This window comes from Neofelis nebulosa, chromosome 17 (assembly GCF_028018385.1).
Source record: "Neofelis nebulosa isolate mNeoNeb1 chromosome 17, mNeoNeb1.pri, whole genome shotgun sequence".
NCBI lineage: Eukaryota > Metazoa > Chordata > Mammalia > Carnivora > Felidae > Neofelis > Neofelis nebulosa.
The window spans coordinates 4995228-5018383 of NC_080798.1; the positions used below are offsets into that span (position 1 = coordinate 4995228).

Genomic DNA, 23156 nt, shown 5'->3' on the forward strand with positions numbered 1-23156 from the left:
ATCCATCCACACATTCATATGGATGACACAGGGTAACATATACCCAGAATAATCCCAGAAATGAAGGCCAACTTGGCAAACACTTCCTAATTTAAAGCATACTACAAAGCCATAGTTATCAAAATAACATCCTAGAGACATCAAGACAGGCCTAGAATAATGCACAAGTGATGCTGAGCTACATGTGTACTTCACCAATGTTAACGTGTAGGACAATGAATTGAAGATCTCATTAAATTCATATTCTGACTTGGATTTCAGGCTGATGTCAGAGTTTCCATATGTCTTTAAGTTGCAAGTGATGCTAACATATTCAGTTCAAAGACATGCTTTTAAATTCGAAAACAATACAAAGGAAACAAACAAGCAACAACACAAAAACAAATGAAAGAAAAGAAAAAAGAAGTCATGATGACTTTGAACGTAACGATTGTTGGGAAAATTACAACTTGTAACCTCATGAACAGTAACAACAAGTGTTCTTGAACATTTACTACACACTACAAACCATTCTAACACTTTTTCATAAATTCCCCCATGAGTTCACGGTGACTGATGTGAACGTTATATGTGTTTTTCATCTTTCACAAGAATATCTTGGAAAAACTGTAGTCCTGTGGAGCTTGAGTTTTAGCCCAGATTGCCTGACTTTTAATTTGTCTAATGGAACACACAGACCACTATACAGAGGAAACCCTAAAAGAAGGTTCAGAGTAGGTTCCAAAGTGAAAAAGGTAACACAAACACGACTGAACCACAGAACTCATCAACCCAAAGAGAGCAGTAAAGAAACAACACAAAATACGAAAATTACAAATCAAATAAAAAAACAAATGTGATAGAATTAAACTGTTTTGGTCATTGAAACCAAAAATGTTTTCAGGGGCTTAAAACATACGGATCTATTTGTGGTGGAAGCTTTTTGTGTCCTCCAAACAAACCACAGAGTCCAACACTCACATTGGTACAACTGACATAGCTATTGTTTGTGAGTCCCCTAGGGTTTTCAAAGTTCTGTCCCATTGATCTTTTCTGCTGAATTATATTTTAAATATTTAAGAAGTTGAGTATATATGATGCATAATTATTTTTTTTCCTAGAGCAACAGAGAAGTGATAAGGAACAGTCCATCTGTGACATGAGTTTAGAATCCAATGGGAATTTTCAGCAGCAAGGCCTGACTGATTTACAATTTCCACTTTCTACACTAGTATCTCCAGCAAACATAAGAGCCTTCATTTTCTAAAGAGACTAAAAACAACATGAAACACAGAAGCCAGTTTCCAGATTAAATGGCGTGATTTATGCACATCTTTCAATAAATCCTCCCAAGGAATTTAATGTTACATGGGAAAAAAATATTAACCTATCATGGAGGGATCTTGCTGAGAGCAGAGAGCAAATGAAGTGCAGAGATCCGTAATGGTTCACAGTTGTGTCAGGTACCTAGCATTCTTGAAAGGACATATAATAACTGCTGGGAAATACATGTCCAGAGCAGCAAGTAAGTAAATTGTAATGTAAAAGTAAACAAGAAAACATACTGATAGGAGCCCCAGTTCTGCTGACTGATGTCTAATGTTTTTCTCTCAGGATGATGTTCTTGTATTCCACCCTCAGTGTGCCCAGAGCCAGGTACCTCTCCATACAAATGTTATTCATCCTGTCACATAGAAGAGGAAAGGCAGAGTTTATTTAATGCCAGCTGAATCTATGGCTACTTTACCTCATTTGTCTCTCAGGTTTAACCAAAGAATGGTAAAAATGTGAATCCTTTCGAGGTGGTAGAAAAAGAGAGGGAAGAGAGGGAAGTGTTGGTTCCCACACCTCAAGTGGAACCAACAGGTTGAATCAAGTCTCCATGGAATTCAGCTTGAGTTCAGTCATGGGCACTACGTGTATTTACAAAATGAAACAAAACCACACGATACTTCTATAATCAGAAGCACACTGCCCCTTCTAGGTTGTAGAACATATACCCCAGATAAAATTCCAGGCCTGCATCACAGGAAATGAACAGTTTCAAAGGATGCTTAAGCATGGGGAAGAGGACAAAATAGGTGAGCCTAAGGCTCTTCTCTCTCTCCTCTTTTCATTCAAGCTGCCTCCACCCTTGCATGGAGAACTTGGTCAACCACTTTTATTTCTCCTCCTTCTAGTCACCATGCCAAACATATTCTTGGAAGTAGTTGCCTCTTTTACCCAGCGATGCAGGTACAACTGCTTCTGATTGCAATGTTACATTTCTTAGCTTGGAGCCTATCAATTCCATAACCTTTAAAAATATCAAGTTTTCCCTGTCCTTTTAGTAACTCCCACAGCTTCATGCTACAGGATCTCTTGTGTTTTCAACTCAGGTTTCTTCCCAAAATCTGACTTTGACTAAAATGAGCATGGACATAAAGTGTAGTTGCAATTTGGCGTTTTCCCAAAAGAATTCACTTACACAGAAAAGCCTTCAGAAGACATGTGCCCACTATTACAGGCACTTTAGGAGAGGAGAGATGACAGAGCACACGGCAGGGCAAGCGGTTTGAGAAGCTCTCACAGAAATGACTGTTCTTCATGTATCTCCTGGGATGCTCAGCCAGTGAGGACTCCAGACTCCTCTAGATGCTCCTATTCACCTTTCCACTCAGCGGGGCACACTCTCCTCTCTCCCATGTCTTACCTGTCCTCCAGCAATTTACCTTTATCTCCATTTTGATAAAGATAAATTAGCTTTCCTAAGTCTGCATCTTACTATGAACACCTAGGATGAGCATGATTTGGAAAGTAGGTTAGCTTTCATTACAGACAACTTCTTAACAAAATGGATTAACCTATACATGTACAGGTGGATTGGTAACTACTTTGTTTTCTCTCTTTTCTCTTCAAGTATACTTGACACACAATGTTACAGCAGTTCGGATGTACAGCTTGGTCATTTGACAACTCTACAGGGTTAGTTATGCTCACCACAAGCGAGCTACCATCTGTCACCATACAGTGCTGTTATAATAACATCGAATGTATTCCCTGTGTTGTATCTTTTATCACCATGACTTATTAATTCCCTAACTGGAAGCCTGTCCTTTGCTATCCCATTTATCCATTTTGCCCACGCTCCCTCCCTGTTCCACTCTGGTAACCAGGTATTTCTGGTTTGCTGTCCTTTCTTGCCATTTGTGACAACATAGATAGACCTAGAAAGTATTATGCTATGTGACATAAGTCAAAGAAAGAATATTATGTTGTTTCACATAATGTACAAGTAAATAACAAAACAAATGCACAAACAAGAGGAGAAACTGACCCATGAATATCTGCTTTGGTTTGATAAAATCCATGGAGAATCTCGAGAACTATAAAATTCCATGATTCTACACATTCCACAATGTAACCAGCTGGTCTGTAACAATTTTCCAATCCGGGCTGAAGATAGGAGACTCCTAGATCAACCCCCAAGGATCTTATGGCTCATGACATACCTAACACCATAAACTTCTTGATCATTCTAATATCACTTGTCAGCCCCCACCCCCAACTCCTACAGGTAGATGCTCCACATACAGTGGGTTTGTGAGACCCTGGACATAGGAAACTCAGTATCTTCAAAGAATATCTAGCATATCTGCTCAAACCTTTGCCGATGAAGCAGACACGTGTTTTCGTGTCCAAGAAACAAACCTGTCCTCTATCTAAGAGCAAGATACTATCATTATATTCCAAAGCTTTTTTATACACAAACATAAGTGGTGGCATAGAATAAGAACTTTCAATGCTTGTATCCATGACTCATGAAAAAGCTTAAACCCATAGAGAACCATCTCCTAACAATATTTTCCAATCACTTTGACCTTGGCTAAATTTGGCTCCTGCCTAATTTTCCCTCGTGTCCACCACCTCATCAAACACTCATGAATCGAACACAGGAAATGGGATAAAATCTATTCATGTCAGGAAATATATTCCAAGACTGTGATTAACATGATTCAATGAAGAAAAATTAGGTGGCCTGTAGCATTCACTTCTGTCATGTCCCAGCCGGGGGGGGGGGGGGGGGGAGGGGGGGTGTCCTTACATTCAACCAGGTAAAGAAATCCTAATTCCCGTGATGATCTACCTTAAATTTCTGTAGTGAACTTTCTAAGGGAGATGGGTGGAGACACACCTGAACTGTGCAAAAGCATATGATATACATGTATCAGAGAAGATGAGAGGATTTTGTTCTCCTTACCCAGGCAAAGCAGGTCCTGGATACCATGAAATCACAACTCACTGTAATGAAAGAGCTGCTAATTGAGAAAAGGGTAGGAATTTGCAGGTGTTCACAAACCATCAACAGGGCATATTTGGAAGAGCAACCCAGAGATAATAGATGGAGGAGAGTATATAAAATGAAACAGTGGAGTGATCACAGGACAAAAATACTTCAGATGGCTCTGAATTTCGGTGAAGATATGGAGGAAACATTGATCTTATGAATGCATTTGACACACTCCTTGGGCTTGTACTTGATGAAAATCATGCTGTTGGCCCACATCATAAGCTGACAACACAATCTCAAGAAATAGGAACAATTCTGAATAAAGCAAATGTATGGTTGTGTTTGGATATCCACAACAGTACCCAAAATATGTTTCCTTCATGATGTTTTGTTGCTCATTTGACAGTGACATACAGAGGAAAATTAAAAACTAAATTTATTTGAAAGCTTTCAGTTTAAGCTCCTTCAAAGCAGAGTCCATGAGAGTAATCTGAATGATGTGGAAGTCACCCAAGTAAACAATATGTCCCTGGTAGCACAAAACTTTGCTTGAAGATAGTACATTGGAATTTTCCTAGAACTATACCTACAAGAAGATGATAAAAATAGGAAAAGAAGCAAAAGACAACAACCATGTAGTCATAACCAATCAAACAAGCAACAACGCAATATATCATATAGAATAATCTTTAAAAAGAAGGGCTTTGGGGGCTCCTGGGTGGCTCAGTCAGTTGAGCGTCCGGCTTCGTCTCAGGTCATGATCTCGTGGTTCATGGGCTCGAGCCCCACATTGGGCTCTGTGCTGACAGCTTGGAGCCTTGAGCCTACTTCAGATTCTGTGTCTCCTTCTCTCTCTGCCCCTCCCCCACTTGTGCTCTATCTCTCACTGTCTCTCAAAAATAAATAAATGTAAAAAAAAATTTAAAGAAAAAAAAAGAAAGGACTTTGTCACTGTATTAATAGTGTTATTTTCAATATCAAGTTACACTATTTCAATATCATACTCCTTGGATGACAAACAATCTGTGTGTGTGTGTGCATAATTATACACACATACATTTGTATTAAGTATACAAATATAAATACATGTGTATAGGGAAACCTTTATTAGCCCATGAGAGATAAAAACATTCCTCACAAAGGAGTGACATCATAAAAATGGTGACAGAGGTAGTTCCCACTCAGTAATTCTCATAGTAAGCTCAGCTGGCAACGATTCACATTAGACATCACTGGGGAAATCTCAATACCCCCAAATAACAGGTATTGAAAAATGAATTCTTCTCCTTCCATTGAACCAGTTGAAATGTGGGTAGAACATGCTACCCTACTTTATTTTATTGGTTTCTACAACTGATAGAAATCCTCTTCCCACTCAGGTCCAAATGGGTATAAGGACAGCGTAGGCTGTGAAACATCATAGGGACATCTAACCAAAAACTGGGTAGGCTGTTTAGAGCAGAAATATGCTCAGTGCCGGTGACTGGTGACCATCTTCCCAAGGAATCAGTGCTCTGCACACAGTTCGGAGCACAGACTCGACTCAACACAGGGTTGAGTGGATTGGAGGGAGGTCTCTGCCAGCTGTGGGTCAGGATCCTTGGAAGAACACCCATCAACACTGGATCAGACCTATGCTGGGCTTATATTCCTGCGATGCCAGTGCTTTGAGGAACTACCCACAGGTCTTGCTGGTTTTGATTATTAGTGTCCAGCAGCCTTCTTCCTCTTCAGCACCAACTCTGGCATGTGACATCTTTAAGTATGTCCACAATGTTCTCCTCTCCATTAATATCCACAAATCTTGGCCTGGGAAAGTACAGTTGTCTATGGCATTCCATAGCATTTGGTCCACAGTACCACTACAGAATTAAATAAATCATGAGGAAAGAATCAGACTTCCCTCGATCCCAGAAAAACACCACGTTGATTCACAAGTCCCCATCTCTGTCACATTTGTTCATCACAAGAAGTTTTCAAAGACCTTGCAGTGACCAAAGGGAGCTTCTTGTCAGAGCTTTCATCACATTTCAGGAGTTTTTCATATTTGCTTTTAGTAAGACCTATCTTCCTCTCAAAGCATACTATCCTCATGTTTTATCTGTCCTCATAATTCTCTCCATACCAAGTGCCTGAAGGAATCCTGTGTACAATTGATGGTGTTTTCCTGTTCCTTCCATTGAAGTGGTGTCAACAATGTATTGCAATATTAGAGATGGCTCCGTTGATTCAATTACCATTTTCCTTTATATTAAAAAATTCTAGGGGCGCCTGGGTGGCGCAGTCGGTTGAGCGTCCGACTTCAGCCGGGTCACGATCTCGCGGTCCGTGACTTCGGGCCCCGCGTCGGGCTCTGGGCTGATGGCTCGGAGCCTGGAGCCTGTTTCCGATTCTGTGTCTCCCCCTCTCTCTGCCCCTCCCTCGTTCATGCTCTGTCTCTCTCTGCCCCCCCAAAAAAAAAAAAAATTCTAGGGGCACCTGGGTGGCACAGTCTGTTGAGCATCTGACTTCAGCTCAGGTCATGATCTCACAGTTTATGAGCTTGAGCCCTGTGCATCAGGCTCTGTGCTGACAGTGCAGATCCTGCTTGAGGTTCTCCCTCTTTCACTCTCTCTGTCCCTTCCCAATTCTCTCTCTCTGATAATTAAATATACTTTTTAAAAACTTAAAAATTCTAAGCCATTAAGAACCAAGAAGCGCCAGCATGGCTTTTGTGAGAGGGGGCAGTCTCCCTAGCACAGGAAAGAACAACTGTGATGGCTACATCACTGGAATGGAGATGAGGAGACAGAAGAACTAGAGAGGATTTGGAAAGAAAACGAGTAAAATTTACCCTTCTATAATTCTGAGTCACTCATGCAGACTAGGACAAATGTCCTTCCCCACATGAAGAATTCATGCCAATGCTTCAGCCTAGATTTTTTTTATCTCTTATCTTGAGCGACATCATCACTCTTAATGGAATACTGTTTTCTTCCTACAGTTAGAACATCTACTAAACTCTCAGCACTGTCCATCTTTCCTTGAAATAAATGTGAAAACGACCCATGACTCACGGTTCTCCAAGTTTTCACCTCATCAAATTGTTCCCCTAAAGGGAGAAACTTGGATGAGGTCACTCCTGAGAAGGGAAAAGAATAGTATCTAAAGAAGTTTTACTCAGTTTTCCACCAAGGAAGCCCAAGAAAAGAAAATATTAAGACAATTCAAAGGAAGAGAAATTATATTTACAGTACTGTACGATAAATAAATCTGCCTATAAGTTGGACCTACACAGCTCAAACTCATCTTGTACAAGAGTCAAGTGTACTTTGTGTTCCTGTTTACCTGCAACCTTGATGAAGATGGGTCAGGCTAAGGTTGCATTAGGATACCACTTCTTTCAGTATAAATCCGTGTTAACATATTCAAATCCATTCAGGATGATTAATGAATATATATTAATTTCAAATAGACTCTTAACAAACCACTACAAAATCACTGTGTGATCCTTGGTCAAAATACACATTAAAATCTTTCAAGAACCACTATTTTTTTTCTCTAATGTATTGATTTGTGAGTTGTACTTTCCATGTTGTTCAAACTAAGGCTAATTATTGAGTAAAAGTAGATCGACAATCATCTTTCACCCCTTTAGAGAAGAGTTAGCTATACTTTCCTCAGATATCCGTGAAAATCTCTTGATTTCAGATACATAACTAATATTCTTGACTTGTAACAATTGCTATTATGACGATATACTCTGGTGTTTATGAGCTACCACTGTATTTTTTCTACACACGAATTGGCAAAATATTTAAATTCAGAACGTTTCTCTGTCAAGCATTTTTTTGCAAAACATGATGCCTTGAACACTTCTTGGTGGCTGATGTCACTCTTATATATCCATCACAAACAGCATCCGCATGTAAGATTCCTTCCTATGTAGGACATACCAGAGTCCTTAATCTTCCCAGGAAAAAATAGGTAAACATGAATTTCCTATCATAAAAGAGTCCCTCATGTCTGTGAGACAACACAAATCAAATCATTTTCCATGCACAGAAGCACTAAAGCCATAGCATGAGATGATTTATGGGTAAAATTAGTAATATATGCCATGTTAAATAAACCCTCAAATATGGACAATAGAAAAAAGGAGACAGACTGAGAATAATTGTCCTTCTCCAGACATCCATTCTGCCTTGATCCTTTCAGACATCTTAAAAATACACCTGACCGTTCAATAGCATGCATGTAAACTGGGTGTGTCCATTTATACACAGGTTTTCAAAAAATATAAACCCATTCACTACTGTAAATGTGTTTTCATTATAGTTTTCTTAATCTTTTGTTTTCTCAAGCTTCCTTAATTCTAACAATACCATTTATACCACAGACAACTAAGAATGGGATGATTGACTGGTGATGTTGTAGGTAAGCCTTGGGGTCAACAATAGGCTATTTCCATGGAATAGTAGGTATGGTTTTAAGTTCCGAGGACTCAAGAGATACTCAGATTTTCCATGATGGAGGGATTAGTGCCCCTTATGCCTACACTGATGGAAGTGATATCCAGGTTTCAACTTTGGATTTTCCTCTCCATAAACACTCTGATTTAGAATCATGTCTGAAAAGTGGTATTGACTTACTGCTTCCTGGGGTGAATTCTCTCATTTTATTTAGATTTGCCTTTTCATTCCATACTTTGCCAAATGTCTACATCTTAGTAAAATTTTTATCCTTTATAAAGGCTTTGGTTTTTCCTGAAGTGTATATTAAAACCCAAAATACTTCCTCGTTCATTACATTTCTAAGGTTTCTATCCAGTATGTTTTCTCTGATGCTGAGGAAGGGTTCAGTTCCAGGGAAAGAGGTTGCCAATATTCTTGACATTTGTAAGTTACCTCCCCAGGATGTATTATCTCATTTTGAACAGTTTTGCTTACAAACTAAATGCTTCACCACATTCTTTACATTTGTAGGGTTTCACTCAGTGTACTCTCGCTGATGTTCAGAAATTTTGTAGTTGGGCTTAACAACTTTGCCGGGTGTGTGTGTGTTTATATATATTTAAATACATTTATTTAGCGTTCTCCCCAGTATGTACCTCCTTAGGTAGAAGCGTATTGAGTGGTAAAGACTTTGCCTCATTGTATAAATTTGTTAGATTTCTTCCCATTATGAAATACATCTCTGCTGTTGAGTGAGTTTTGAAGACTAGCTAAAAGCTGTCCAGAGTGATTACATTTGTAACTCTTCTCTCCAGTGTGGATACAATCATGTACAATCAGATTTGAGGTTACAGAGAAGACTTTTCCACATTTCCTAATCTCATACTTGTTCTCTGGAAATGGAGTTCTCTCATGTCTATTAACATTTCACCCTGGATTCATGTTTCTCCCACACTCAGTGCCTTGGTACCCCCTATCTCCTCTATAAACACACAGTAATTACAGAAGCTAGAGGGCTCAACTCAAGGCCTTCCTAAGATCACAGCACATAAATACTTGCTCCAAATTAAGTCTTATATTGTAACTATTGAACAGTGATGTATGGATTAAACCCTCCTGTGTTTATCAAAATCAGAGCCTTGGGAACAGGGGGATTACATGTTGGTGGAAGTATAATGAACCCTCCAAACAGGGCTTCTCAAATCAACCACATTTAGAATTTTTATCTTCCTTTCCAAATGCCTAACTCTCAGAATATTTCAGGGAATGGCTAGTCCAACTTTATATTTGAAATACTTCCAGTGACTATTTTCAGTATGGACGAGATGACTTCAGCATTTTGAAACGTCCTTCCAGAGAATATGTTTGTTTAAAAATGGATTTTTGACTACTGCTTTAAAGACACTGTTCTGCAAATAACTGACTTAAGGTGGGGTTTTCCCCAGAAGGTTTTCTATCCTTGATCTCTTCCAGCAGTAGCATTTCATTACGGATAATTGTTCCTGTTTTGTTATACCCATCATAGTAAACACTCTGCACTTCCCTGCACCCCATCACCTTGCCCATCATCCCTTAAGTATAAATAGTCAGGACCACAGTGTCCACTTCTTCCCATATCACTCTACCAAAGGACTCTTGTTGGTTTGTCTACCAACAAGCCTAGGGTGTTATGGAAAGATACAACTAAGAGATACAAAAGCAGTCATCACAGTTAGTACACTGACATGCATATATGTAAGTACACTAATGTGCAAAAATACCCATGATAGGATACGACCAGCATGGAGAAATAGGAAGCACCAGGACTTTGCTCCTCCATGGAGACAAAAATAGACCAAAGGACCTTTTGGAGGGCTCCAGAAGCCCATTAGGAGAATACAGCACACACAGTCAAGTACAAATGAAGAAGAGTCACATGGACACTTGCCTACAACAACTGCTCACTCTCCCTGACACTCCATGGCAACACAGTGAGAAAAGTGTTCCCTCTGTTGAGGACAGAAACAAATGTATGTTCGACGATCTGGCTTCTTCGCTGTCCTGACGGGTTCCCTCCTGTCATTCATGACATGGAAATCAGAAGGAATGAGAGCATCCTCTGGATACTCTGTGTTGGCTGCTCAGACAGAAGGTGAGCATTTGTTCAAACACGGGAGAGACTACAGAGCTGAAGACAAACTGAGAGGGGAAGGTATCACGGGCTCTAAAAAGTAACTGCATTTCTAAACTTGGCAGTTACAGAAATTCAGACATGACAAATGCCCAGAACGTGTGTCACTCCCCCCAGAATTACTATATTTTGTGTTCCTCTTTACAAATCAAGTCCATCATCCAGGGCCCAGAGGCTTCGTTTGTTTTGTTTTCTTATGTTTTTATGGTTTGTTTGGGTTGTTTTTGTTTGTTTGTTTGTTAATTACCAAATGTCACCCAAAGATATCAAGGGATGCAAAGAAAGAGGAAATCACGTTCCAATTACAGGAACAAAATATATCTCCAAAACTGGTCCTAAATTAATAAAGTAGTATTAATTGCCCGACAAGGAATTCAAAATAACCACCATAAAGATGCCCATGGAGGAAGAAGAAAAATAGATAGCTAACTAAATGATAGCACGAAAACTATTCATGACCAAAATGTAAAGCCAAGGAAACAGAACATATCACCAATAATGAACAAGAAATTGGGAGATGAAGAGTACAATTGCTGAATTTAAAAATACACCAAGGGGCCAACAACAGACTTGGTCAAGTAGAATAAAGAATCAGACAACCTAAAGTACTCTTGTGTTCAATACCTGCTAAGAATCAAAGGGCAGGGCCTATGGACTCATGGAACACCAACAAGTGATCCAATATGTACATTATGGGAACCCCTTAGGAGCGGGGAGGGAAAGGGGGCAGAGCATTGACATGAAGAGCTGAAGTCTTGTATGTGGAAAGAAGAGACAATTGCAACAAGCTCAGTCAATTCACAGTAGGATAAATATCAAGACGTGAACACAGTGACACCTTATATTTAACCCTATCAAACTCACAGGCGAGAAGAGAATGTTGAACCAGCATGACAAAAGCAACTTGTCTCGTCCAAGAGAGCTCCTATACGATTAGTAGTGGGATGATTAGTAGATCTTATAGGAAGAAATGCCAGTGTATTTAAGTATTGAAAGTTCAAAACATGTCCACTAAGAATACCCTACCTAGCCAAACTGTTTTCCATGAATGTAGAAATGGAGACTTTCCCAAGTAAAAACCAGTCTAAGTTTCCAAGTAGACGTGTCCTACAGGAAATATTAAGCAAATCCTTCAGGTTGAAATAAGAGGATTGTAACCAGTAACTAAAACCACATAAGAACATAAAGCTCTCTGCTAAATATAAAAAATACACAATTGGGGCGCCTGGGTGACTCAGCTGACTAAGTGACTGACTTCTGCTCAGGTCATGATCTCGAGGTCCTTGAGTTCTACCCCCACGTCAGGCACTGTGTTGCCAGTCAGAGCCGGGAGTCTGCTTCGCATTCTGTGTCTGTCTCTTTCCGCCTTTCCCCATTTGTGCTTTCTCTTTCTCTCTCAAAAATAAAAACGCATTACGAAATCTAAAAAAAAACTACACAATTATAGAAACCCGTCGCATTGTAATGAGGTAGAACAAGTCATTTTAATTTCTGCTACAATAGTTTTTTCAGTAAGAGTATAAAAAATCAGGGGTGCCTGGGTGACTCAGTCAGTTAAGCATCAAACTGCAGCTCAGATCATGATCTCGCCGCTCATGAGTTTGAGCCCCATATTGGGCTCTGTGCTATCAGAGCGTTCTTTCAATCCTCTGTCCCACTCTCTCTCTGACCCTTCCCTGATCCTTTGCTCTAAATAAATAAAAAAAGAAACAAACTTAAAAAAAGAGTATAAAAAATCATAAATGTAGGTAATAAAGTACATATGAAAAGATAGAATTTGTGGCATTAGTAAGTTAAGGTGGGCACATGGGTGGAGATGAAAAGTAAAATGACTGTGTATGCAACTTAGAGTATCAGTTTAAAATGAGTTTTTATACCTTGAAGTTGCTTTAAGTAATCTTTATTAAGCAACAAATACTACAGAAGACACACAAGTTAATGAGAATGGTACCAAATCATGTCTTGGGAATAGCACCACAATTAAGGATAAAAATTCTAAATTTGATCCAAATCAACCACAAGAAAACATTTGGAAAGGTAACAAATACTTGGAGACTGAAGAACATCCTACTAAAGAATGAATGGGCTAACCAAGAAGTTAAGGAGGAAATTAAAAAGTATATGGAAGCCAATGAAAATGATAACACCACAACCCAAAACCTCTGGGGCATAGCAAAGGTGGTCATAAGAGGAAAGTTTATAGCAATCCAGGCCTTCCTAAAGAAGGAAGAAAGATCTTAGATGCACAACGTAGCCTTATGCCTTAAGGAGCTGGAAAAAGAACAGCAAATAAACCCCAAACCAGCAGAAGACAGGAAATAATAAAGATTAGAGCAAAATTAATGCTATCAGAACCAAAAAACAAGTAGAACAGATCAATGAAACCAGAAGCTGGTTCTTGGAAAGAATTAACAAAATTGATAAATCAGCCAGTTTGATCAAAAAGAAAAAGGAAGGGACCCCAATAAATAAAATCAAGAATGAAGAGGAAAGATCACAACCAACACAGCACAAATAGGAATAATCATAAGAGAATATTATGAGCAATTATATGCCAATAAAATGGGCAATGTGGAAGAAATGGACAAATTCCTAGAAACGTATACACTACCAAAACTGAAACAGGAAGAAATAGAAAATTTGAACCACACACATAACTAGTAAGGGAATCAAAATGGTAATCAAAAATCTCCCCAAAACCGAGAATCCATGGCCAGATGGCTTTCCAGGGGAATTCGACCAAACATTTAAGCAAGAGTTAACACCTATTCTCTTGAAGCTGCTCCAAAAGATAGATATGGAAGGAAAACTTCCAAACTCATTCTATGAAGCCACATTGCCTTGATTCCAAAATCAGAGAGAGACCCTACTAAAAAGGAGAACTGTAGACCAATTTCCCTGATGAACATGGATGCAAAAATCCTCAAGAAGTTATTAGCCATCCAGCTCCAACAATACATTAGAAAAATTATTCACCACAACTGGGTGAATCCCACAACTGGGATTTACACCTGGGATGCAGGGCTGGTTCAATATCTGCAAAACAAATAACGTGATTCATCACATCAATAAAAGAAAGGACAAGAACCATGCGATCCTCTCAATAAATGCAGAGAAAGCATTTGACAAAATACAGCATCCTTTTTTGATAAGAAACCCTCAGGAAAGTAGGGATAGAAGGATCACACCTCGAGATCATAAAAGCCATATATGAATGACCCAATGCTAATATTATTCTCAATGGGGAAAAACTGAGAGCTTTCCCCCAAAGGTCAGGAATGAGACAGGGATGCCCACTCTCACCACTGTTATTCAACATAGTATTGGAAGACTTAGCCTCTGCAATCAGACAACAGAAAGAAATAAAAGGTATCCAAATCGACCAGGAGGAAGTCAAACTTTCACTCTTTGCATATGACATGACACTCTATATGGAAAACCCTAAAGATTCCACCAAAAATTGCTAGTACTGGTTCATGAATTCAGCAAAGTTTCAGGGTATAAAATCAATGCACAGAAATAGGTTCCATTCTCATACATCAACAATGAAGCAACAAGAAGAGTAATCAAGGAATTGATCTCATTTACATTTGCACCAAAAATCATAAAATACCTAGGAATAAATCTAACCAAAGAGGTGAAAAAGCTATACACTGAAAATCACTATAGAAAGCTTATGAAAAAAAATTGAAGACGACACAAAAAAATTGGAAAAAGATTTATGCTCCTGGATGGAAGAACAAATATTGTTAAAATGTCAATAGTACCCAAAGCAACCTACATATTCAATGCAATCTGTATCAAAATAACACCAGCATTCTTCACAGAGCTAGAACAAACAATCCTAAAATTTGTATGGAACCAGAAAAGACCCCAAAGAGCTAAAGCAATCTTGAAAAAGAAAACCAAAGCAGGAGGCATCAGAATCCCAGAGCTTCAAGCTATACTACAAAGCTGTAATCCTGAAGACAGTTTGGTACTGGCACAAGAACAGACACGCAGGTCAGTGGAACAGAATAGAGAACCCAGAAATGGACCCAGAAATGTGTGGCCAACTAATCTTTGACAAAGCAGGAAAGAACATGCAATGGAATAAAGACTTTCTCTTCAGCAAGTGGTGCTGGGAAAACTGGACAGCGACATGCAGAAGAATGAACCTGGACCATTTTCTTACACCATACACAAAAATAAACTCAAATGGATGAAAGGCCTCAATGTAAGACAGGAAGCCATCAAAATCCTCGAGAAGAAAGCAGGCAAAAACCTCTTTGATCTTGGCCGCAATAACTTCTTACTCAACAAGTCTCCAGAGGCAAGGGAAACAAAAGCAAAAATGAACTACTGGGACCTCGTGAAAATAAAAACCTTCTGCACAGCGAAAGAAACAATCAGCAAAACTAAAAGGCAACAGACAGAATGGGAGACGATATTTGCAAACGACATATCAGATAAAGGGTTAGAATCCAAAATCTCCAAAGAACTTATCAAACTCAACACCGAAAAAACCAAATAATCCAGTGAAGAAATGGGCAGAGACATGAATAGACACTTCTCCAAAGAAGACATCCAGATGGCCAACGGACACATGAAAAAATGCTCAACATCACTCATCATCAGGTAAATATGAATGAAACCCACCATAATACCACCTTACACTGGTCAGAATGGCTAATATTAACAACTCAGGCAACATCAGATGTTGGCAAGGATGCAGAGAAAGAGGATCTCTTTTGCATTGTTGGTGGGAATGCAAGCTGGTGCAGCCACTCTGGAAAACAGCATGGAGGTTCCTCAAAAAACTAAAAATAGAACTACCCTATGACCCACCAATTGCACTACTAGGTATTTATCCAAGGGATATAGGTATGCTGTTTTGAAGGGACACACGCACCCCAATGTTTACAGCAGCACTATCAACAATAGCCAAAGTATGGAAAAAGCCCAAATGTCCATTGATGGATGAATGGATAAAGAAGAAGTGGTATATCTATACAATGGAGTATTACTCGGCAATCAAAAAGAATGAAATCTTGCCATTTGAAACTACATGGATAAAACTGGATGGTATTACACTAAGCAAAATTAGTCAGAGAAAGACAAATATCAAATGACATCACTCATATGAGGACTTCAATAGACAAAACAGATTAACATAAAGGAAGGGAAACAAAAATAATATAAAAACAGGGAGGGGGACAAAGCATAAGAGACTCATAAATATGGAGAACAGACAGAGGGTTACTGGAGGGAGTGTTGAGGGGGGTGGGCTAAATGGGTAAGGGGCATTAAGGAATCTACTCGTGAAATCATTGTTACAATATACACTAACTAATTTGGATGTAAGTAAAAAAAATAAAATTCAAATAAACTGTAAGAAAAAAATCCTCATAATAAAAGTTATGGAAAAGATTATAATAAAAAAAATCTAAACTTGATACAGTGATAGAGAATTACTATTATTATTACTTGTTCATTAATTAATTAATTAATTTTTTTTTGAGAGAGAGAGCAGGGGAAGGGCAGGAGGAGAGGGAGAGAGAATCCCAAGCATGTTCCATTCTCACCTCATAGCCTGACATGGGACTCAATCTCATGACCCTGAGTTCATGACCTGAACCCAATTCAAGACTCAGACGTTTAACAGACTGAGTCACCCAGGTACTCTGGAGATATAGAATGTTGGACAATTACTTTCAATTCTTAAAAGAGATTCTCTCATGCAAGGAGAATATAAAGTCACCAATAAATATAAGATGAAATTAATGGTCTATTATGACAACTGACCAAGACATTAGTTGTCTATTATTATGACAATTCACCGAGACATGATAAAACATTCACTGACCACTAACCAAGGAAAAAGAGAAGTAAGATGAGTCCCAAATTATGTATGGGTCATATTTATACAAAGAAGTACATACATAATTTTACTGGTAAGGGGCATGGCTGATTCATACTTGACTTCAACTCACATGGTCTTAAAATGTGCTCGATGAACACTGACATCCTGTAACAAGATCTACAAGTAAATGAAACTACAACGAACTCACGTGTGGAATGTTTCATACAAAAGAAAGCACATTATTATAGAATGCAAAGCCAGAATCAGACAAAATTTAACTCCAACCAGTCTACATAAAAGAAATAGATTAATCCTTTCAAAGGAAATGTACTATGTAACTATAATTTTAAACTGCAACTACGGACCCATGAAAAAGAAGCTTTTGAATTGTCATGTCTTCATTGGCAGTTCACAGGAAAGATATTCATTAAAATCAACTACTGAAAAATTTTACAAATAAGCATGTAAAAGACATTAAAAAGTAATTATTTTCTTAAGATATTCCTCTTCTTACACAGAGTGCAGGGTATAATCCATTCTTTAGAACCAAGCTGACTAAAAAAAACCTTTCTAAATCAACAAACACTGCCAAAGTTGGAATATATAGTGACAATCACTTCATAATCAAATAAATATTTGGGATGAAATTCAGATACATGATGAGCAAAGTGGGAGAATAATCTCATGATTAATTTTTCCTGAGGTAAGATTACATTTATGAGCAATCCTTTTTTTTTTACATGGATTTTAGTAATTATCTACTTCAATTCCTTTTGTTTTTAAAGTTTATTTATTACTGAGAGAGAGATCATGCAAACAGTGGAGGGGCAAAGGGAGAGGGGACAGATGATCTAGAGCAGGCTCCACATGGACAGCAGACAGCCCCATGCTAGGCTCCAATTCCCCAACTGTGAGATCATGAACTGAGCCCAAGTCAAATGTTCAATTGACTGAGCCACTCAGGCACCCTCTACCTCATTTCCTATAAGGCACATACCCAGGTCATAGAGAACTTTTGATTTAAAAAATCAGAGATGAGTCTCATATACAAGTTTTTAGAAAGTGAAGACACATATGAAAAAGTCACAGGAACTTCCAACTATACAAAATTATAAAATAATGCAATTACTAGGAAATAAAGGTAATGATGGAGACTTTATTATAGGCTGTGGGTTCTAACTTGTAAATGTTCTAGCTCCTTTATGACATTAATACATAGGTAATTATGAAACACATAGATACATTAAATTATTTCACCATTGAGCAGTGGAACACAGAGTGGATTTTTCAAATTTTAATTACTACAAAGACACATAAACTTTTGATGTGAAATAAAGGATTAGATTTTCTCATTTGAGGGACGTGTTCTGTGATCTTATGAAATTACTGAGCCTCAATTTTGTACACTTAAGATTAAATCCTCTGTAACTTTGGAAATCCTAAACCAGAAAACATGAGATCTGTCTCCAGTGTTCTCAAGGCTTCTGCCTCAAACCCCAAAGGGCCCACCACTACCCTCACACACTTATCACAAGCAGCAAAACAGAATTTAGAAATGACTTAGCATAGAGTTCCTCAGAAATACAGAGAGATCTTCTAGGGCTCTCACAGCAATGGAGAAGCTCTCAGATTATGGAGGTCCTCACCATGGATATGGTGGGCCTTCCCTAGAGCTGAAGGAGACTCTTCGGAGAATCAAAGACATGATGTGTTAGAGAGCAGATGTCCCTCTGTGAGAGGGGAAGACATAAAACTCGGCTTTACAAATGAATTTCCATTCAAGGAGAGCTACCTGAACAACATTGTAAGATCCATCTTCCTCCTTCACATTTGGACCTCACCTGTGTCGTGTGCTCCACTCCCACCTACCTGGGTGTGAGGCTACTGTCTCTTTTCTCTTCACACCCCACAGCTCCTTCTTTTGCTCCAAAACGATGACCAGGTCTGGTTTTGACACAAGACCTGTTTATCAGAACGAAGGAATATAATTATTGCTGGAGTTTCTACCTTTCAACCCGGTAATGTACTCAGCAGACAACAGGGACATGGGAGAATTCTAAAAATTGATTTCCCAAACACTGTTGCACAAGAAAAAGTCCCTTTACAACATGCAGGAGGACTTTCAAACATTCACATCATGGCCTGCCTTCCAAGTGCTACCAATACAATAAGGAGTAAAAGTTGGAGTTTAAGATGTGGGCCATACCGTCTTATGCCACTCAATGTTTAGAATTGCCATTTATCTACAAAAATGATGATGGTACCTTTAAAAGATAGGAGGCTAAAGCTGAAAGGGAAATATCATGAAGATATTTCTCTATGTCTACAAATCCCCACTTTTTTCCCTTGCTGCAGGGATCTGAGTCCCAGTCATATAAAGGGGGAGCTTCCAAGAGACTCTTCAAGGGAAGGAACAAAACCTGAGCAGGGTTTGGGAAATCTAGAAGGAGATATCCTCACCCAAGAAGAGGAGGTGTCGATAGGTCTCTAACATCACATCTCTGTACAGTTCCCTCTGACTGTGATTCAGGCATCCCCACTCCTCCTGAGAGAATTCGATGGCCACGTCCCTGAAGGTCAGCAGTGTCTGCAATAAAAACCACAGTTATGAAGTGGCCATTGGCAGAGTTCATAATGGTACCTAAGATGCAAGAGGGAGTTAATGTCACCAGCTAGACTCCAAGAGTTGTTCTTCACCGCTTACCTACTTGTACCCACGGACCATACTCCATCATTTTACTTCACCTCTTTTTTCTACCTTATCTTTTACTTCTGGCAAAACACACTATTGGCACAGTCTCCTGTCATGGAAACAGAAAACATACAGCAAAATGTAACAACCGCCATAAGGAAGAGCTTGGGCATGGCAACTTTGCGCTTACCCCCTGAATCATACCTATGCAGATGGACGACTGGGTTAACTCACGGAGTGAGGACAGTTACCTTGACCCCCATGTAATACCAAAATCTCCACCCAAGGGGGAGCACAAACCTCATTTACATAACACATAGTGTATGTATGGAAGTGTTCTCCTAAGGCATGTGTGCCACCTTATGCCCAGTTCAGAGAAAATGACATGGCTCCACTTCCTAATTGTCCACCCAAATCTTAAATAAAAGGAAATGATCACGCCCCTCCCTCTTGCTCTGTGCATCTCTCCTTTGGAAGTTATTCCCCCTGATCTGCTTATTGGCTGCAAATCAAGGTTCCTGTCTGTGACGACCTCACGTTCTGCACTTTCTATCTACGACTCTATTATATTTGAGGATTTTAACACACAAACATGTCAAGTATGTGAATCTTGTTTTCATTTTCTGAAAATATAAAGCATCACCACCTGGTGATGAGACACTTTTGGTGGCAGAACATCAAGGGGACAGATGACTCTTTCTACTCATAGAAACTCCCACATGTTATCAACTCTAAAGACAGCTGCCTTGCCTTTCCAACTCCTACTAAATTCTCCACTGGCCAACTTCCACTCATTGGTAGGAACTGATTCAGCAGGAAGAAGCTACTGAAGAGGAGACCTTCCATCTTTAACAACCTTAGAGATGTAAGGGTGTAATTCGTTCACGTGGGGAAATGTAGCTTCAATTAAATTTCCTTACACCTTAGAGCCAATGATAGGCACCTGAGACATGCAGGATATGCCCTTCCTCAAGGAATCATAGCTGCTTTCATGCCTCAATGTTTAATTTTTATTAAATACTTGCAACAGGCAGAGTATGACATTCCTTTATCAATGGGCTTCAAGGTAAGTGTAAGGAAAGTTAATGGAAGCTACATTTGTTTGGCTTGGTTCTCCTCACCAGAAACTACAAGCAAAGAGAAACCCAGAAGAAAGAAGTTTCCAGCTGAAATGTGATGCTTCTGCACATCACTCAGTAAATCTAAGATCCTTAGCAAAGATAGGAGGGGAAAGATCAACGTCATAGGGGAGAAATCTGGCAGAGTGAACCAGGCCAGTTAAAGAAGTGAACACGAAGTGTAAGGAAACAAATTGCTATCAGTGCCTAAGACACACCAAAGGACACATGATCCCTGGTGTGTTCTGTTGGCCCCCAAACAGTAAATCTGATTTCCAGTCTAATTATGAGAGAATACAATGGATTTATACAAACTTCAATCACATATACTTTCAGTAAAGGGTGCTTTGAGGCAAATAGGCTTAAGCACCAGATTGTAGAGGAGTCCACAGGGGCCACCTGGCTGAAGAGAGGAAGGCCCAACAGATGACCTGCCTTAAAATATCTATAGGCCCTAACAAACTAACAAATGGGTACTTACAACCCCTTTGTAACCCATTACAACCCAGGCAGAATTACCACATGAGGGAAAATTCCATAAGTTACCATACATACACATCTTCCCCCTGCAAAATTAGCCCCAAGTCACTGCCTCAAGGCAGGAGCCTCTCCTCTGCTGTCCTGCCCACCACTCCCTTGAGGTGTGTTCATAAATCTAATGTCTTATTCTGCCACACGTGAATTATTTTCACCACTCATGCCCTCGGCTTCCACAGGATCATCGACCCGTATTTGGGAGCCCCATCTGAATGGGAGAAACACCACATTTAGATGGCTGTTTCCCTGTCCTGTAATGTCTAGTATATTTTAAACAGAGTATCTTTTCCACATTTTACACCAAGACTGCTCCCCTCCCCCCGATTTTTTAACTTTCAAGTTATTCAGTCCTCATATCCATCCTATGTTTTTTTGCATTTTTTATTTGGTACAAAAAGGTCGTTTTATTATAACACAGAGGACCTGTGGGCACCAGGATCCACAGTGGGGTTGTGAAGAGTGATTATGCAGCCGGGGGAGGGAAAGGCAAAAGGGAGGTCTCCAGAAGGATTCCCATATGCTTAAGAGGACTCCTAAGATACTGGGGGCCTTGTATTTTTCATTTTCTTAATCTTGCTCTACAGACAGGTACTAAATGGGGAACTAAAGGGGAATGGTTCTCCTCGACTGAAATCCCACCACCAGACCCCATCAGCAACAGGAATCTTGGACTCAACCTCTTCCCCTTTGGCTCTGTCCTAAAGGGATTATTTGCAATAGTTGCAGGACTTTACCCCAAAGTGACAAGTGTTGACGTCCTAGTAAAGGCTTGTTTGAGAATACAGAGAAGATTCCTGCTTATAGGGGGGAAGAGTTCTAAAGACCTAACCTTGAGTATTGTTCCTGAGAAGGTTGTAAAGCTCTGGTGAAAACATAAGGCAGAAACACCAAACACAGAGAAACCAACATAGGCGATTTCTAAATGCATGGAATTTTAGGGGGAAAAGATGACACGGCCTCCGACCTGGAACACCAGGCTTACCTGAGAGCTGGGCATTTCTTCTTCTTTCCCCTCGTCCTCTAGATTTCTTTCTCAGAAGGTATCGGTGGAGAAATCACACATGCATCAGGAGAAAATGCCCTTAAAGCCACCAACAGAACGTCTTCAAAAGAAAAGTGCTCACTGGCAGGCGGGACTTTGAAATGCAGAAGGACAAAACTTCCTAGTTTTTTGTGTCAGGAGTTTTTCAGAAATGGAGACTACGTATTTGGTGCCCAATCTCTGAGTTTTCCTTCTATAGTTCCAGTGGCTTCCACTCCCTCAGACACCCACAAATTCTGCTACAGCATAGGAACAGTGTGCTGCGCAGACCTAATCCTCCCACACTCATGTAGACGAGACACCATTACCTCTCCTTGAGCAAAAGCTGCAGTCAAATCTCATAAATTAATGGAAAGCCTTGCCAACTGACTCTGGCCTCAGGTAGAATCACCTGGAGCACTTCATTAAGTCAACACTGTTGTTTCCAACCACAACAATTGACAGAATCTGAGGAGGGGGGCAACAGCAATGGTCGGTTTGAAAATCCACACAGGATCCCTTTGGAAACCATTTTAGGAAGCAAGGAAGGCTATGGTTATTCAGATTTAAACCCATTTCTTCTTCTCTGATCAGTTTCTGGATATTGGAAAAAAGAGAGTGACAAATTTAAGAGCCAAACACACCTTGAGCTCTTTAGCCAACCTTTCCATGTCATCCTAATTCCCAATGACCGGGCTCCAAAAGCCACAGGCATCTTCCTAGTCCTCCCTGTCAATTGACTTGGAGAAACTACTCTGTTCCTTGGGAATAAACTTGTCTCTGTCCTTATTGACATCTGAGCTACATTCTTAGTATTCCAACCCAATGCTACCAGCAGCCCCTGCCTCAGAGAACTAAAACAATTCAAAGAATATAGGTCTTCAATACATAGCAATGGGTCCCTGTCTATGAACTTTTTCCTTTGTGTCTAGCCTTTTGAACATTACACACCCATTTCTCCTTAGTTTATCTGCCCCAATTCATTCACTGGACTGAGATTTCTTTGGGAAATGTCATGCCAGAATTTCTTTTCCCCAAAATGTGGGAAAGTCTAGAATTTGACAGTAGTAACCACATTTGGAAACAAGAGGAGA

General features: G+C 39.6%; 1 protein-coding gene across 1 annotated transcript in view; it reads right to left on the reverse strand.

The window, feature by feature from the left end:
• LOC131500112 (zinc finger protein 420-like) overlaps nucleotides 1–22429 on the reverse strand; it is a 29530-nt gene extending 7101 nt beyond the window's left edge. The window contains 3 exon segments of the mRNA XM_058708850.1: nucleotides 18564–18656; nucleotides 19155–19281; nucleotides 22024–22429. Of these exon segments, the coding sequence (XP_058564833.1) occupies nucleotides 18564–18656; nucleotides 19155–19281; nucleotides 22024–22038 (235 nt within the window). The 5' untranslated portion in view covers nucleotides 22039–22429.
• Nucleotides 22430–23156: the final 727 nt, after the last annotated feature.